Genomic DNA, 15426 nt, shown 5'->3' with positions numbered 1-15426 from the left:
GGCAAGGACAAAATCAACTTTCTATTACATATTTGCTTAAGTACTCTGACAACAGGTACAACGGATATCTATAAATCCACAAGTCTGTGTCTGTCTAAGTGTGAGTCTGTCTGTCTGTCTGTCTGTGTTCCTTTTATGCCCATATATGGAGATCCCTGATGTCATCAATATTCCATCATAGTACTGACCGACTGGGCGGAAAATCACAGTGTCAGCAACAGTGCAGCGTTGGATATATTCGTTGCAAGGAATAAAGTAATCGTATCATATAACAGATTATTCGCATCACAGTCTTAATTATTATGGACAATAGTCATGCAAGTGATTTTGAAGGAAGCATCTGTCCAAGCCACTAAACCTCAGAAGGACAAGGCAGTAGCGGGGACCAGCACAGAGAAGAAAGCCATGCCTGTCCCCTGGGTGGAGAAATACAGGCCAAAGTGTGTGGATGAAGTGGCGTTTCAGGAAGAGGTGATAGCAGTACTGAGGAAGTCACTGGAAGGGGCAGATCTCCCAAACCTGCTTTTCTATGGCCCACCTGGAACAGGAAAGACCTCTACCATCCTAGCAGCTGCCAGAGAACTCTATGGTCCAGAGCTTTACAGAAAGAGGGTGCTGGAGTTGAATGCGTCTGATGAACGAGGGATCCAGGTGGTCAGAGAGAAAGTCAAGAACTTTGCTCAACTCACTGTGGCTGGGAAACGCACAGATGGAAAGCCTTGCCCTCCTTTCAAGATTATCATCCTGGATGAGGCTGACTCCATGACGGCCCCCGCCCAGGCCGCTCTCAGACGAACCATGGAGAAGGAGTCTCGTACCACACGCTTCTGCCTCATCTGTAACTATGTTAGCAGGATCATTGAGCCACTGACCTCCAGATGCTCCAAGTTCCGTTTTAAGCCTCTAGCCAATGAGATCCAAAAAGAGCGCCTGATGGACATCTGTCAGAAGGAGAACCTTAAATACTCTGGAGAGGCTATAACAGCATTGGTGAAAGTGTCGGAAGGTGACCTACGAAAAGCAATCACCTTCCTCCAGAGTGCGGCTTGTCTCAACATGGACAAGGAGATCACAGAGAGAGCTGTTATTGAGATAGCTGGGGTAGTCCCTCCCAAGATGATTGACAATTTGTCACAGATCTGTTACAAGGGAACGTTTGAGAATCTAGAGATTGCTGTGCGGAGTACTGTAGATGAAGGCTATGCAGCCACTCAAATCCTGGGTCAGCTCCATGAGACAGTCATAGGTCAAGACCTGAATGACAAGCAGAAGTCAGCCATCACAGAAAAGATGGCGGTGGTTGATAAATGCCTAGTAGATGGAGCAGATGAGTACCTGCAGATATTGAGCCTGTGTTCTGTCATCATGCAGCAGGCCTCCCAGAACAACTAATACACGCCTGTCTAGACCATACAAACATCACCTTTCCTAGCGTACCTCTGAAGACCTCCAGACATTGGGCCTGTTATCAAAAACCTCTTTAATTCCACCATAAACAATACTGTGTTATATCTAAATGTACACACATTATATGTCAAATATAAACATTATATAAACAGTGCAACCACAGTAATTCTTCAACTGCAGCTGATAAGTTGCAAAACCAGATTTTGTTTACTCAAGCCTATTTAGAAATGGTTAACTGTAGCTTATTAAATCATTTCTGATGAAAAAGAAAACCTACATGCACATCCCAAAGTGAAAGTTGGTCCGGTGCTGATCGACGATTAGTACAAGAATAAAAGGAAAATAAACGCTCGCACAATTTTAGTCTATCATACAGCAAGATACTGTATATTTTCAGTCCACATCATGATTATTTACCATGCAAAATGTCCTTGAGTTGAGGTTTTTGAAATGCTACCCCCCCCCCCCCCCCCCCCTTCTGTCGCCTTGATGTCTTGTACTAGTTTGTCATCAGGCATACCATCCTCTGCCATACAGCATCTCTAGCATTTGTTTTTCACTCTTGGCAGACAGATGCTTTTATTTGTCACTAACTTATACAAGTACAAGCACCAACAAAACCTCCAACACCATAGAACTATAAACAGTTTTACATTAAAGGACATTATTTTCTATCAATTGCACACCCCATGAAGCCTTGAATTCATGGATGTTTTTTAGTTTTTGTCACATTCCTAAGCCAATAATTGCATTACCGGCGGAAAAATGCTAATGTATCCGGTAGGATCGTATAAACCGGCTTATATATTTCCATATATTCGGCCGTACACCAAAGTCGAAGTCACATTTATCAACGAATCCTACACAGCCAATCCTAGCGTACATTGGGTCGCAGCCTTGATAAATGTCACGGCTGAAACCGAGCGTCATTTAAATAACACGCCCTTAAATATTCTCGAAACGCCCTGATTTTACGACATGGAGAACCAGAATACGACCAAATAAAGCATGAAAAGCCCATAAGAAAGAGTTTCACCGGCTCTCACTGCCTGTCAAGTCACACACACACGCACACGCCTCTCTCTCACACACACATACACACACACACACACACACACACACACACACACACACGCCCAACTGTGTCTTTCATGTAATCCGTAGCGGTACAATCTTTGTCACGTAGGCTTGTAGCCTACATGAATGACATATTATGATACCAATCACATCTTGTTTGTATATGAATTTATTTAACCCATACCGAGCAGTAACCTGACGCTACCAGATCCAAACAGCTTGCTCCACACATTGTTTCACAGAGGAACCTGGTTACTCAATACCGCCACCTCTGGCAGGGTCAGGTTAACCGAGCAGTGCACAAGTGAGACTCGGGCGGGCGGCAGTGATCCCGTGCTGCCACGTTAATAAGAGATTCGATCATCGGGTTTATATCCTTAACCCAGCCAGGTTGTGTAGCCTACATAACTCTCTATGACATAACTCCAAAAGATGGTCGGGAGTCCCGAAATTGCTCTCGCAGAAGCGCTCGTATATTTTGAAAATAGCAGATCTACAAGCTCACAATGCGTCGCGATGCGACCTGTTGTGAGCTTGTAGATCTGCTATTTTCAAATAGCCAATGCAGCCAGATCTGCAAGCTTAACCGAATGACTGTTAAAGCAGTTTGTTTAAATTACTTTATAAAATGTTATATTTTCACAGGGATTATTTATTAGTGTAGATATACATTTAGGAGTGGATTATGTGTCCAGATGCCTGTCAGACAGTCAGACAATGCTGCTCCGCAGGTCTACAATGGAATAAACGGGCGCAGCCAAAGTCAACAACTGGTCTCGACCAGACGTGAGATCTCAGCGTAGCCTACGGTAGGATGAAGCCAACGTCAGGATATATTGATAAATGCCGAAAGTTGCGGTGATCTCGCCGTACCCCCATTATTTGGGTGTATTTCCTACCGGAAATACACCCGGTCATCAAATTATTGGCTTAGGAATGCGACAAAAAACTAAACAAATCCATGAATTCAAGGCTTCATGGGGTGTTTAATTGATAGAAAATAAGTGATTTTTTGGGTGAACTACTCCTTCAAGCACCCATTTAGACCTGAGGCCGATTGTAAAAACGCTTTCTAAATCCTGACCTAATTTTTCTGAAAAACTTCACATTAAAAAAAAAATAAAAAAAAAATGTTGCTATATATATAGCAACAGCTAATGTTACACAAAGGGGTTCCCGGATTGAAAGGTATAACAGCTGTTTGAAGTCACAAGTTCCACAGGTTGGGCTATCTGTTGTGGGTACAGTCAACACACTGCACTGTTGCTACCTGTGCCCATACCTCCTATCTCAGCTCCGCCAGGAGTTTAACAGCTACATTGTGTAACAAAGAGGGTTTAATGAATAGAACGTTTAGTGATTGTTTCTTTATACAATACAAACATTTTTTTTTTTTCAGATCACAGTAAATGATAGATGGTTACTTCCTTTTTTCTTGTTATATTAGAGCTGTCAGTGTAAAGGGTAGAATTGTCCCAATACAGTAGGCCTATAAGATTTAATGAAGAGAAAAGGGCTGCTGCTGCCGCTCCGAAAAATGTCGGGCTTACTGTTTACTGTGTGTAAAGCACTTTGAATTGCAGTTGCCTAAATACAGTGTAGTCAAGACAAGACAAGTTTAATTGTATAGCAGCTATACAAATAGACTTGCATGGTTTTGACCTGCCTCCCCTCGCCTATATCCTCACTAAGAGTTGGCGGAGGTTGTGTCTTGGATACAGGTGCTCTGAGTTGTATATTTCTATATCTGAAGACATAGACAATGCACCAATCACAATGCATGTTGGACCTACAGTAACTGTGACATCAATCATCGGCAGCATAAAAAGGAGAGATCCCATTGTTGACAGAGACTAGTCTAGTTAACACATCCAAGCTCCTGAATAGGATAGCGAACGGAGAACAAGCCAGAGAGTTTTACTCATCTACTGTGTTTTGTGTATATTGACAAAGCAAGTGCTACCTTATCAGGAAGGAGGCTTGGCTTAACCTCGAGCATAACCAGACTCAAACATGGCGACCCCCTCTCTCGACATCTCCAATATGTTGGATAAAATGACGTCAAGTGACAAGGACTTCAGGTTCATGGCAACCAATGACCTGATTTCTGAGCTGCAGAGGGATTCAGTCAAACTGGACGATGGCAATGAGAAGAAAGTGGTGAATATGATTCTGAAGTTGTTGGAGGATAACAATGGAGAAGTTCAAAATCTGGCTATTAAATGCCTGGGCGCTCTGGTGAGCAAGGTCAGTGAGTGCCATGTTGAGACCATCATGGACACACTGTGGACCAACACGTTGTCTGATAAAGAGCAGCTACAAAACATCTCATCCTTTGGACTCAGGACTGTTATAGGCTCCTCAGTGCTGTCAGCCAAAGTTTGTAAGAAGATAATTGCCAGACTGACCAGTGCTATCGCCAAACAGGAAGACGTGTCCGTTCAGCAGAAGGCGCTTGACATCATGGCCGACATGCTCTGCAGACAGGGAGGATTGTTGGTGACTTTTCATCCCTCAATCCTGAGTTGTCTGCTTCCCCTGCTCACTTCTCTTCGCCTGCCTGTCAGAAAGAGGACCATCATGGCCCTGGGTCACCTTGCAATGTCATGTGAGAAGCAGGTGTTCAATGGCATAACTGAACACCTGCTGTCTGAACTGGGACGCGCACAGGGTGCACTGAACATGTCAACTACCAGAACATACATCCAGTGTATGGCTGCTATCAGCAGACAGGCTGGACACCACATAGGCGAATACCTGGAGAAGATCATTCCATTGGTGGTGAAGTTTTGTAACGTTGACGATGATGAACTGAGAGAGTACTGCATTCTGGCCTTTGAGTCCTTTGTTACGAAGTGTCCTAAAGAGGTACACCCCCACATTCCCACGGTGATCGAACTGTGTCTGCGCTACCTGTCCTACGACCCCAACTACAACTATGATGAAGACGAGGATGAAAACGCTGTGGACGCAGAACAGAACGATGAAGATTATCAAGGTAGTGATGAAGAATACAGTGATGATGATGACGTGAGTTGGAAGGTGCGTCGTGCATCGGCTAAGTGTCTGAATGGTGTCGTCTCAACCAGACAAGAGATGCTGCATGATTTCTATCGCTCTGTTTCTCCTGCACTCATCTCCCGCTTCAAGGAGAGAGAGGAGAACGTGAAGGCAGATGTGTTCCATGCGTATATCTCTCTGCTGACACAAACTGGAAAGGTTCAGAAGTGGATGTCTGATCCAGACACTATGGAGCAGGGAGATACACCTCTAAGCCTGTTACAAAGGCAGGTTCCTATGATAGTGAAAGCTCTTCATAAGCAGTTAAAGGAGAAAAGTGTTAAGACAAGACACTGTTGTTTCAATTTGTTGACTGAACTGGTGAAGGTTTTGCCTGGAGCCGTGGTCCAACACATCCCAGTACTAATACCAGGTATAGTCTTCAGTCTGAATGATAAGCAGTCCAGTAGTTCTAACATGAAGATCGATGCATTGTCGTGTTTGTATGCGATCCTTTGCTCCCAGCCCCCCCACACCTTCCACCCACACATTTCACATATCTGCAAAGATCTTGTCCCACCTGTTGTGGCCTGCGTGGGAGACCCTTTCTATAAGATCACCTCTGAAGCCCTGCAGGTCACACAGCAGCTGGTCAAGGTGATCAGACCTCTGGACAGTCAACCAAAGGACTCTGAGAGTTTTGACCCCTCCCCCTACATTAAGGACTTGTTCAGTTGTACAATTAGACGCCTGCGAGCCATTGACATTCACCAGGAGGTTAATGAACGAGCCATTTCCTGTATGGGCCAGATCATCTGTAACCTAGGTGACCGTTTGCCCACTGAACTTCCTGGAACACTGCTCATCTTCCTGGAACGACTCAAGAATAATGAAGTCGCACAACTTACTACTGTTAGGGTGCTGACTCTGATAGCACATTCTCCTCTGAACGTCGACTTGGGTCCGGTTCTTCGTGAAGCTGTTCCCATACTTGCCTCGTTCCTACACAAAATTCAGAGAGATCTCAAACTCGATACATTAGTTGCATTGGACATACTGTTGAAGAAATATAGCTCCTCAGTGACTCCAGCCATGATAGATGCAGTGTTGGCTGAACTTCCTCTTCTCATATCAGAGAATGACATGAACGTGTCTCAGACAGTGTTAAAAGTCCTGTCCACATTGGTGCAGACACACCCCTCCTCCCTGGAAAAGCTCAGCCGAGGAAACATCCTCAACCAGCTCATGTCACTGGTTCGTTCCCCACTGCTGCAAGGTGGAGCACTGGCAGCCATGTTGAAGTTCTACCAGGCTCTGGTGCATACAAATACAGCAGGTTTAGGTTACCTGGACCTGATGAAGATGCTAACAGGACCAGTCTACTCAAAATCTGCACTGCCTCACAAACAGGCCTACTACACCATCGCTAAATGTGTGGCAGCACTCACCATAGTCTGTCCCAACGAAGGACCTGCTGTAGTGGGACAATTCATAAAGGATGTGAAGAACAGCCGCTCCACAGATTCTATCAGACTGTTAGCTTTGCTGTCATTGGGTGAAGTTGGACATCATCGGGACCTCAGCAGCCAACCAGAACTCAAGACTGTCATCATTGATGCTTTCTCCTCCACCAGTGAAGAGGTGAAGTCAGCAGCCTCCTATGCTTTGGGTTCAATCGCTGTTGGGAACCTTCCAGAGTACCTCCCCTTCATACTTTCAGAGATCTCTGAGCCCAAAAGACAGTATCTATTACTGCACTCTCTAAAAGAGTTAATAGGCTCAGCTTCACTTCCAGGTCTGAAGCCCTATATAGAGTCAGTGTGGTCTCTGCTACTGAAGCACTGTGAGTGTCAGGAAGAAGGAACCAAGAAAATTGTTGCTGAATGTCTGGGAAAGTTAACTCTGATAGACCCTGAAACTCTACTGCCAAGGCTGAAGGGCAAGCTACTGTCAGGTTCCACTTACACCAGGAGCTCTGTGGTAGCAGCTGTCAAGTTCACCATCTCTGATCATCCTCAGGCCATTGACCCTCTACTGAAGAACTGTATAGGCGACTTCCTGAAGACTCTAGATGACCCAGACCTAAATGTTCGGCGCATTGCCTTGGCAACATTCAACTCAGCAGCTCATAATAAGCCTAGTCTGATCCGGGAGCTGCTGGATTCTGTTTTACCACACCTTTATAATGAAACCAAAGTCAGGAAAGAACTCATCAGAGAGGTACAGATGGGACCATACAGACACACAGTAGATGATGGTTTTGATTTGAGGAAAGCAGCATTTGAGTGCATGCACACTCTGTTAGAAAGCTGTCAGGACAAACTGGACATCTTCACCTTCCTCAACCATTTAGAGGACGGACTCAAAGACCACAATGACATCAAGATGGTGACGTTTCTCATGCTGACTCGTCTCTCATCGCTGTATCCAAGCGCCATTATCCAGAGACTGGACAAACTGGTCAAACCTCTACAAGCTACCTGCTATGCCAGTGTGAAGGCTGGCTCAGCGAAGCAAGATTTGGAGAAACAGGATGAGCTGAAGCACAGTGCAATGCAAGCTGTTGTTTCTCTACTTGCTATCCCAGAAGCAAAGAACTCTCCTCTCATGTCAGAGTTCAAGTCTCAGATCTTGTCAGATCAGAAGCTCGCCGCAATCTTTTCCTCCGTCCAGAGAGAGCTTGTGCCCATGGACACAAGCTAAGAATAGTGTTTATCCATGATGCAACATGGCACCTCCGCTCTTTAGTTTACTGCAGTACACAGGGGGAAATGACAATGACTAAAGAGGGGGGGAAAAGTATGTTTGATATGGAAAAATTGTAATAAATTCCCCCCAAAAAGAAAAACAGCTGGCCAACTGGGCAGGAGATTTTATAGCTCGATGTGAATCAGAGGATGCATGTTATAACCCCCCAAAAAAATAAAAATAGAACAACAGCAACAACAAACAAACAAAAAAAAAGTCAGCTGGGCCAACTGGGTATGAGATTTTAGCTACCGGGTCTAACAATGGCATGGCTTGCATGTGCATCTCGGAATTCATGTGGTCAGTCTATGAAGTGAGCCATCTGTAGAAAGTATTCGTAGAACTCTGCACATCAACGTGCCACACATTTTGAGGTCACCCTGTCTGCTGTCCTTCCAAGTAGACCTGGTTGTCTGTTGGCCTCAGGAGGTAATTATGGAGGACACATGCTGCATCACCACTGTGTCCACATGACTGGGTGGGTAGTATGCTAATCCTGGTGTAGAATAAATCTGCACAGCACTGAATTCAACGGTTGTATTCTTCAGCCATCCTTGCCCATGTCAGCACCAACCCTTCCCCAGATCAGAGTTTGCGTATACCCTACCGTCCCTGGTTTGGCCAAAATACCCAACTTGAATTACCATGAAGTGGTATTCAATGTGCTAATAGCACAATTGAATCATTTGAATTTTAAAAATATAATGAAAAACTAGCTTCCTGAGTGAACTGGCGCCTTGTAGTGTGGAATGTGTGGTGTCGCAGATGCAGTTAGGGAAATTCCCCTTGTCCTGAAAATGGCATCTCTTTTCATGTCTCCTTTTATGTAAGTATTACTATTTTATACTAGTATTACTATTTTACTGCAATTTGTGTTGTTTATACTGTTGAACTCTCGAACTTTGTCTCAAAACAATGTAAATAAGGGGGCACGGAGAAGGCAGTTGCTCCTCAGCTGTTTCTCACTTCACAGTGAGGAACTTTTTTTTTTGTTGAAAGGTTTTAGTTGTTTATGGTTATTCAGTGTTATGGTGCAGAATGTACTGTTTGATTGGCCTGCATGATGTATTAATTGTAGGCCTGCGTGATGTATTAATTGTATGTGTTTTGGATTGCCCTGTGTGGTGTGTAACATACTGTAACGTTAACATATAGAATACTCTGTTTTTAGTTTAAAAGTTAATGGTTATTTAAATGTATATATTTGGGCTTTGGATTGCCTTATGCGATGAGTAATGGACATCGTTACACGCACGGGGGTCCGTTAGCGTCGGGAAAAAAGATATTGCGCAATCCTCCATTCCAGAGCTATGGCCGTTTGAATGTGGCTTGTTTTTTGAAAAACACTAAGAAAAAAACGATTTCTGGGTGTGCTCTTCTTCCTTGGCAGCCTGGGCGTTTGTTAAGGTGTAGTCATGGTTAATCTTGGCGTTTGTTATGGTGTAGTCACAGTCTTGTGTTTGGGCGTTTGTTATGGTGTAGTCACAGTCTTGTGTTTTGGATTTCCCTAAGTGGTGAGTATACAACAATTTAGAGTCACTTTATATTACTGAAACTCAAGGATACAATAAACTCATCGCAAGAAAGGGGGTAAAAGGGGAAATAATTTACCTGAGGAATGTTTTTCCTCTTTCTGAGTTACAAAGCCTTGATTTTTGTTTGGGCTCAATTGATTAACCTGACTCCACCAGATGGGGACGGTATTGAAACAAATGTGTGTAAAGCAAGCTTCTTCCATCTGGCAGAGTCAGGTTATCAATTGATGGAATATTATTGACTCTTTCTGAGTTACAAAGCCTTGATTTTTGTTTGGGCTCAATTGATTAACCTGACTCCACCAGATGGGGACGGTATTGAAACAAATGTGTGTAAAGCAAGCTTCTTCCATCTGGCAGAGTCAGGTTATCAATTGATGGAATATTATTGAGATCCATTTGCTGCAGACTCATCTTGAAGTATCTGTGATGAAGTTTGCTACCCAACTGAAGCTCTTCTCTGCAGAATAAAATACCATGTCGTCTCCCCAGTAAGAGAAACAGAGCCAGTGTATTATTATCCCTATTTACAGCAGGCACTGTGCAGACAATTAAACCAATGTCAGGATGAATCTATAAATCCAGCATGGACATGCCTGTCTGCGTATATGTGTACGTGTCTGTGTGCAAGTATATGTAGATCCCTGATGTCATCAACATGACATCAGAGTACTATCATAGACTGGTCTCCAAGTATTATGATAATGGGTGCAGTACTACTAAGTACTCTGCCAACGGGTAGAAGGGGTACAGCAGGTATTGCATAACCAGAGGGGGGCATGCATTCCATATGGGCATTGTTCTCAGTATGATAAAATACTATGAAAATATCTTGCTGGAGTTCCTTTTATTTAGGACAACTTTGAATTGTAGTTAAACCAGCCAAACAAACAAAAAATATATAAACAAAAAAACGAACAAAAAAACATTACAAAGTGTTTTATATCTGTTACTTACCCATCGTTGTAAAAAACCCAGCAGATGCCAAGCTTGTTTGTATGTTTGCTGGTGTGTTGACTGCAAAAAAGCATCCTCTATTTTTCACAAATTGAATGGAGACCTAGCGTGCCCAGTGTGGCCCAGATGTCAAAAATGCTAAACAGCTGTTTAACCACTTGAACCCTAGCATCCCTATTCTGGGCTCGCTTGTGACAACACTGTCCTCATGGTTCCTGGATTCCTTGGATTGGAGGTGGTAAAACCCCCCTGCTCTGAGTTGTCCGCTCATGTCTGTGAGACAATCTGAGACATGGTCTGCTCTTGTTTCCTTCTACAAGCTCACAGCGTGTCACGTTGCAATACATTGTGAGCTTGTAAATCGCCTACAGTATTTCTGGCTTATGTTCCCCCCAGAATAGGGGTTAAATGGAAACTATAAAGGCGCAGTAAGAGGGTATTTGTCCATTCCAAATCAGATTGATACATCTAATTGCAACTGAATCAGTTGGAATCCAGAAATTAGCTTGACTCATTTTTATGGTTTTCCTATGTCTGTGAAGATGGGAATTGTGGAAGGTTCCTTGACCTGAATATGGCCAGGGCCAGGGTCTAATAATCATCGTCACCGTCTTGTTCTCATCATCTGTGCTTCTCCTTCTTAACCCTTTCGGATGTCAGTTGTTGGTTGCCAGAACTCCAGCCCTTGATTAGTAGTCGCTGGTGGGGAAATGTCCATTTGTGTTGCTAATGGCCTGTTGAAGCTTTTCCTCTTTGGTCTTTCTGCTGTGGCAAAGTGTTCTCTTCTCCATGAAGCTGGTCAGGAAGTCTTCTATTTCTGTACGTCCCTCTAGGAAGATCTCAGCCGTCTCCTCTGCTTCCTCCTCTGCCTGGTGGGCTGCCACCTGTAAACGGGCCCGCAGAGCACTCGGACTGCAACTTTCACTCAGCTCATGCTGCCTCTGCATTTTGGTCTCAAAGGCTGACTTCCTCTGGGCCAGCAGCTGGTACTTGTCATGGAGTTCCTGCCTCTTCCGCTCCAACAGTGGTTCCATCTGAAGGTTCTTCTTGGCCAAGTCCCGATTATTGGTAACCAGCTCTTCTTTGTCACTGGTCACCTGTTTGAGCTGTGGCAGGCTCACAAAGAAGTCCAGCAACACATCCTCCTGCTCATACATGTCTTTCAGTTGGGACACACTTAATTCAGAGAGATCAGGAAAATACTGTGGAATCTCTGGCATCTTGTACAACTGGCCATTTAGCCCAGTCTGTGGGTTTACAGTGGGCACAGATGGTGGTAGGTTAGTTATCAAACCATATGGCGCTGGCGCTGCTCTAGGGGAGCCATGCATGGTATCCACACCGGGATGAGGCATCAGAGCTGAGACTGGCACCGGTGCCTGATTGGGCCATACAGGGCCAGACCCGTAGTGGAATCCTTGTGTTGGGTATGGTGTTGGTAAACGCTGACAGAGGTCAGCAGGGCCGAAACACGTTCGTTTGTTTGACTGCTGAGGTGATGCATTAAAAGAATCTTTGAAACTTATTGCATGAGTGCGGATATTGCCTTTTTTGATTGGGTACGGTGCCATGCCGGATGGTTTGTACATACTGTATGGGAAGCCAGAGTGGCCATTAGATGTCAGGGCAGGAGGGCTTGTCCAGAACTCATCCAACAGACTCTGAATGACTTTGCCCAAGTCAGACTGTATCCCAAAGTTTGTGATGAGAGGGCTTGTGATCATGGTGCCATTGTTGTTGTCCACCAGATGATGGCCAACAGGCGGGTGGACGCTGACGACTGGCTTCTCCTGGGGGAACTGAGGAGGGAGCAGAACGCTGAGGCTTATGGTCGAGTTCCCGACTGTGAATGGTATCTTGTACTCCACATCCTTCTGGATCTCTGCCAGGCTGGGGTGAGCGGCTTTGAGAGAGTCGATCTGCCGCTGTCGTAGTTGCTGGAGGCTGCTGAGAGGTGGTGGGAGAGGTCCGGAGCCTTTGGACGCTAAGGGGGAAAGCCAGTTCATCCTCTTCTGGCACACCCGCTGGGATAACTTCTTGGGGGTTGGGGACAAAAATGGCTAAACTAGAAATGACTGTTCCTGAAGAAACAGTGTGGGCTTACTGTGATGTCATATTGACCTCCAAGTACTGACGTCATTTTGACGTCCAAAAATAGAGTTTCATGGCACGATATTTGCCTTCCGTTTGACTTCCAGTATAAACTCTATATTTGGACATCAAAATGACGTTATATTTCAAGAAATATGCGACTGCTGCTGCATTGAAGACTAAAGACTACTAATTGTGGGTGCGGATGCTTTTTGATTTTAACACCTATCCCTTTTAACACCTATGCCTAACCTCACAAAAAAAACTATGGCCAACCTTAAACCTAACGTTAACCCTAAGATTAGGTTACTCACAAACAGCGGCAAGAAATAGTCAGCCTGATGTAAATTGGCGAAGTATACAGTTTAATAGGCTACTATATTCAACATTACAGAACTGATCATGGTGTGTAATGGTGATGTACCAGACTGGATTGCTAAGTCTTCAGTTCAAACCTTTGTAGGACTGAACATATGACATGAGTCAGACTTTGAACGATAGACTGATAGGCAGGCTCACTGAATGAGACCAATTGAGCCATTTCACTAGAATGTATGCACCTAGTTCAAGTGAATAAAATGTAATTTTGATCGATTTGTACGGTAGAGTATGTTAGTACAATATAACTAACACAAGTGCGTGTTGGTTGTAGGTGGACTCCCTGCTCTTCTAGTGAGACATTTAGATCATGTCGTCGGATATGACCACTACTCGTTGACATGAGGTACTGCATGAAACTCAAATGGAAATAATGAACCCTTAACCCTGTAATCACAGTTAGGATTTGAAAGTTATGGATTGCTGCTTCAAAGCTATAAAAACAAATATAAAAAAAGATGTACATTGTATGTACAATACATGTCATTTAAGTTAAGGCATGTATACCGTACTTAAATTACTTAAAATAAACCACCTGCTTACTGTGCAGGGCAAAATTGTCAAGCATTAAAGGATACAGAATTGTGTATTCAATTAATGAATTCAACTCAAATAATGTAGCGTCAATGCATTTATAGTGACAGCAATGTATGTAAGAGATGTCTGGGACGGCAAATTGATTAATATGTGCCGTCCCAAACACATGCCATAGTGGACTCAACAACATGATGGAGGAAGTACTGATTTAATCAGACCATTGAACAACAGATAGGCAGCAGCACTGAACAAGATCAAATGATGAAATAGGACAGAGGACAAGAGGACAAGGTCACATTTCTGTATCTGTAATATCGTATTGAGCTTATAGCGCACCTACACTCAAGTAGGATGCAGAATACATTTATTAGAATTAATATTTTATTTTCTTTAGAGAAAAAGGCTCCATACTTTTACATGTAGCAACTTAAAAGGAGCTTGAAAAGAATCGGGCCACCCCCCAATACATCGCAGGGATACAGTACCTCCAGCTCAGGTGCTCTGTTTGAGAGGTTGGACCACGCTGGCCTTGTGATCAACCTGCTGAAGTGGGCAGGAGAAGTGACCTGCGGGCCACCTAGTGTGGTTGTGGTTCTGTGTTCCCTCAAGCTGCTAAAGTGCAGGCCATTTCAGATCTGCAGGTGCTTGTAATGTGAGAGTGTTACACTGTAACACTGCAAAAGGTGTTACACTGTGTGTCATGTTGACAGCCGCTGGATTTTATGAGGCATTTTGGGCTTGCAGTGGATGCCTGATTATAACAGTCTAGCTAATGTTAGTCTGTTACTAACTTCAGTCACATAATATGCATAATTAAGCTCCAGTCTGTTATAAATCGTGGCGTTTGTGTCACAGATGTTTTTGAGCTGCAGATCTTACATACAGCTGTTCGTCTTACTACCATCATAATCCTTGTAATCCTAATTTAACTAACTAGCCCCCTACATGATACCTGCCTCGTGTGTTGGCCTCTGCTGTTCTTCCGTGCCTAGTTTGTTGCCAGGTTTGCGTGCAATGCACTCTAGGTTCTAACTCACACAAGCATGTTTAAAAAACAAAACATAACTTGAGAAACACAAATATGTTTTAACAAAAGTCAGTCCTTTTAAGTCATTTGTCTCAAGTAGTCTAAGTCACCATTACCAAGTCAAAGTCAAGTCGAGTCTTTTATCAATGTTGGGAAAGTGCTCTCAAGGCCTCACATTTTCAACTTAAGTCTGACTCGAGTCAAGTCATGTGACTCTAGTCCCCGAACTCTGGTAAACCGGCAATAAGTATCCAACAAAAACAACAAAAAAATAGCTGTCCAACTAGGCAGGAGATTTTAAGTCCATGTGAATCGGAGGATGTACTGTACATGGCAGTCTATACCCTCCCAAGGTCAACAGTGGGGATTGTCCAAAAAAAAACTCTATGTCCTTGAGGTAGAAACACGTAATGCTGACTAACACCTATTAGTCAGCCTTTAGCCTATAGTAAAACTGCATAGGCTAAATGAGTGGATAAATGAAGATTACATAAACATTGACGAATGGCAACGCTATTCTGGAACTGCGAACAGAAGACTGTGTGGTGCTGCTGTGTCATCTGGTTGTCCATACAGGATGGTTTCACTACTACAAGTTAACCTGCTCAGCCTGGAGCCGACGTGCAATATACAGTGCCAAAGACAGACTCAGAAAATCTCAAGTCAATG

At 43.9% G+C, this 15426-nt stretch overlaps 3 protein-coding genes across 3 annotated transcripts; 2 read left to right on the top strand and 1 right to left on the bottom strand.

Moving 5' to 3' along the window:
* Window positions 1-315: 315 nt before the first annotated feature.
* On the top strand, window positions 316-1392 carry LOC311057496 (replication factor C subunit 4-like; the record flags this gene model as incomplete). The annotated part of the gene is made up of 1 exon (XM_084074456.1): window positions 316-1392. The coding sequence occupies one exon, from the start codon at window positions 316-318 to the stop codon at window positions 1390-1392; it is 1077 nt and encodes a 358-aa protein (XP_083930582.1).
* A 3132-nt stretch (window positions 1393-4524) lies between these two features.
* LOC311057362 (cullin-associated NEDD8-dissociated protein 1-like) lies at window positions 4525-8187 on the top strand (the record flags this gene model as incomplete). Its single annotated transcript, XM_084074316.1, has 1 exon — window positions 4525-8187. The coding sequence occupies exon 1, from the start codon at window positions 4528-4530 to the stop codon at window positions 8185-8187; it is 3660 nt and encodes a 1219-aa protein (XP_083930442.1). The 5' UTR covers window positions 4525-4527.
* Window positions 8188-11413: 3226 nt separating this feature from the next.
* On the bottom strand, window positions 11414-12730 carry LOC311057361 (vacuolar protein sorting-associated protein 37A-like; the record flags this gene model as incomplete). Its single annotated transcript, XM_084074315.1, has 1 exon — window positions 11414-12730. One exon carries the CDS (start codon window positions 12728-12730, stop codon window positions 11414-11416), a length of 1317 nt encoding a protein of 438 aa, XP_083930441.1.
* Between the last annotated feature and the right edge of the window lie 2696 nt (window positions 12731-15426).

This window comes from Gymnoscopelus microlampas (genome assembly GCF_963454915.1).
Source record: "Gymnoscopelus microlampas genome assembly, chromosome: 12".
NCBI lineage: Eukaryota > Metazoa > Chordata > Actinopteri > Myctophiformes > Myctophidae > Gymnoscopelus > Gymnoscopelus microlampas.
The sequence above is the reverse complement of the archived record's forward strand: the minus strand, read 5'-3'. Positions and strand labels throughout refer to the sequence as shown.